Source organism: Manacus vitellinus, unplaced genomic scaffold (genome assembly GCF_001715985.3).
Source record: "Manacus vitellinus isolate BGI_N305 unplaced genomic scaffold, ASM171598v3 scaffold_162_pilon, whole genome shotgun sequence".
Taxonomy (NCBI): Eukaryota; Metazoa; Chordata; class Aves; order Passeriformes; family Pipridae; genus Manacus; species Manacus vitellinus.
The window spans coordinates 21,103-22,953 of NW_021939145.1; the positions used below are offsets into that span (position 1 = coordinate 21,103).

The following is a 1,851-nucleotide window of genomic DNA, read 5'->3' on the forward strand; positions in this document are numbered from 1 at the left end:
GGCCCTGCCCCCCAGGGGACCCCCACCCTCAACCACGGCCCTGCACCCCAGGGCTGGGGGGGGCATCAAGGGGTCCCACAGAGCCCAGGGGACCCCCACCCATTAACCCTTAACCACGACCCCTGCACTCCCAGGGCTGGGGGGGGCACCGGGGGTCCCACAGAGCCCAGGGCACCCCCACCCCTTAACCACAGCCCCTGCACCCCCAGGGCTGGGGGGGACACTGGGGGGGTCTCACAGAACCCAGGGGACCCCAGGAAAGGCTCGGGGGGTCCCAGGTGGGCACTGCCAGGGGCAGGGGCGGGGCAGGGACCACCCACTCACCAAACCATCTGCTTGGGGGGGGATCGGACGGTGCTGTTGAACTCGCAGAACTTCTCCTGGGGGAGAGAGGGGGGATCAGGGAACACACCTGGACAGGTGGGAAGGGCAGTGTGGGAGCCAGGGATAAACTCAGGTGAAGGATGCCCGGATTTTCATTTGCTTTTAAGGAAGTTAAACCAAGTCCATTCTAATTCCAACTTAAGGAAATTAACACCCAGAAAAGAATTTCGCTTGGGCAAAGAAAAAATGCCAGATTTCACATTTGGGCTTTACTTTGGTCATAAAATCACTCATTAATTTTTTGCCTGATTATTAAAAATATATCCCCACTGCTGTGGCTCCAGCAATTCAGAGTTGCTACACTCCTGAACTCCCTCCTCAAACCTCCAGCTTGGTCACAGACAGACAATTCTGGTATATAACATGAATCAAATGTTATATATTATACATATACACACGGGCTCCTGCAGCCCTGAGCCCGTGGGGACCCCCAGGGACCCCGTGTGCCCCCCCAGTGCCCCCCCAGCTCACCTTGAGCGTGGCCAGGCCCATCCAGATGTACCCAGAGTCACAGAACAGGGCGAGGAGCCGGTGGTTGAAGGACACAGCCATGTGCAGGAACGGCCCCGCTGAGGGGCTCAGCCCAGGGGGGGTCTGGGCAGGACAGGGGGGACGTGGGGACACGTCCTGGGGTCCCAGAGTGTCCCCCTGGGTGGGAGGGGCTGGGGGAGGGTCAGAGCTGGGGGGCCCTTCCCTCCCACTCAGCCCTGTGGGCAGGATGGGGCACAAATGGGACAGTGGGAGGGAGGAGCTGGGAGAGAGTGTGGAGGGCTGGGAGCATCCCATGGGACAGGGAAAGGGCCTGGGAGCATCCCATGGGACAGGGAAGGACCTGGGAGCATCCCATGGGACAGGGAAAGGACCTGGGAGCATCCCATGGGACAGAGAAGTATCTGCCATGGAGTGTGGGGAGCTGGGAGCACCCCATGGGACAGGACAGAGAAGGGAAGGACATGCCATGGAGTGTGGGGAGCTGGGAGCACCCCACGGGACAGGGGAAGGACCTGGGAACAAGTGACAGGGACTGGGAACATCCCATGGAACAGGGGAAGGACCTGGGAGTGAGTGTGGGGGCTGGGAGCATCCCATGGAACACTGGGGAGAGGGGAAGGACCTGGGAACATCTCCTGGGACACTGGGACTGGGGAAGGACCTGGCAGCACCCCCTGGGACATTTGGGACAGGGAAAGAACCTGGAGCACCCCCTGGGACACAGGGACAGGGCCCACAGGGACAGGGCCCACAGCCCCCCGTTCCCACATTCCCTCACCACGCTGGAGCAGGAGGTGTTGTCCAGCAGGAAGAGCTCTGGTCCCACAGCCAGGAGCACCACGGTCACCCTGTCCTGGGACAGCACAGCCCAGCACCCCGGGGGCTGCTGCAGCCCTGGGGGGACAGCGTGAGACAGGCATGGGGGGACAGGGGGACACAGGGAACACAGGGAGGCACAGGGGGACACAGGGGGGT

General features: G+C 62.1%; 1 protein-coding gene across 1 annotated transcript in view; it reads right to left on the reverse strand.

Annotated features, from left to right (window-relative positions):
- Positions 1–1,851, reverse strand: part of VPS16 (VPS16 core subunit of CORVET and HOPS complexes) — a 30,943-nt gene that overhangs the window by 4,409 nt on the left and 24,683 nt on the right. Inside the window, exons 4-6 of the mRNA XM_029958634.1 lie at positions 1,655–1,770; positions 856–978; positions 325–380 (exon numbers count right to left, since the gene is read on the reverse strand). Coding sequence (XP_029814494.1) covers positions 325–380; positions 856–978; positions 1,655–1,770 — 295 coding nt within the window. The remainder of the gene's footprint in view (positions 1–324; positions 381–855; positions 979–1,654; positions 1,771–1,851) is intronic.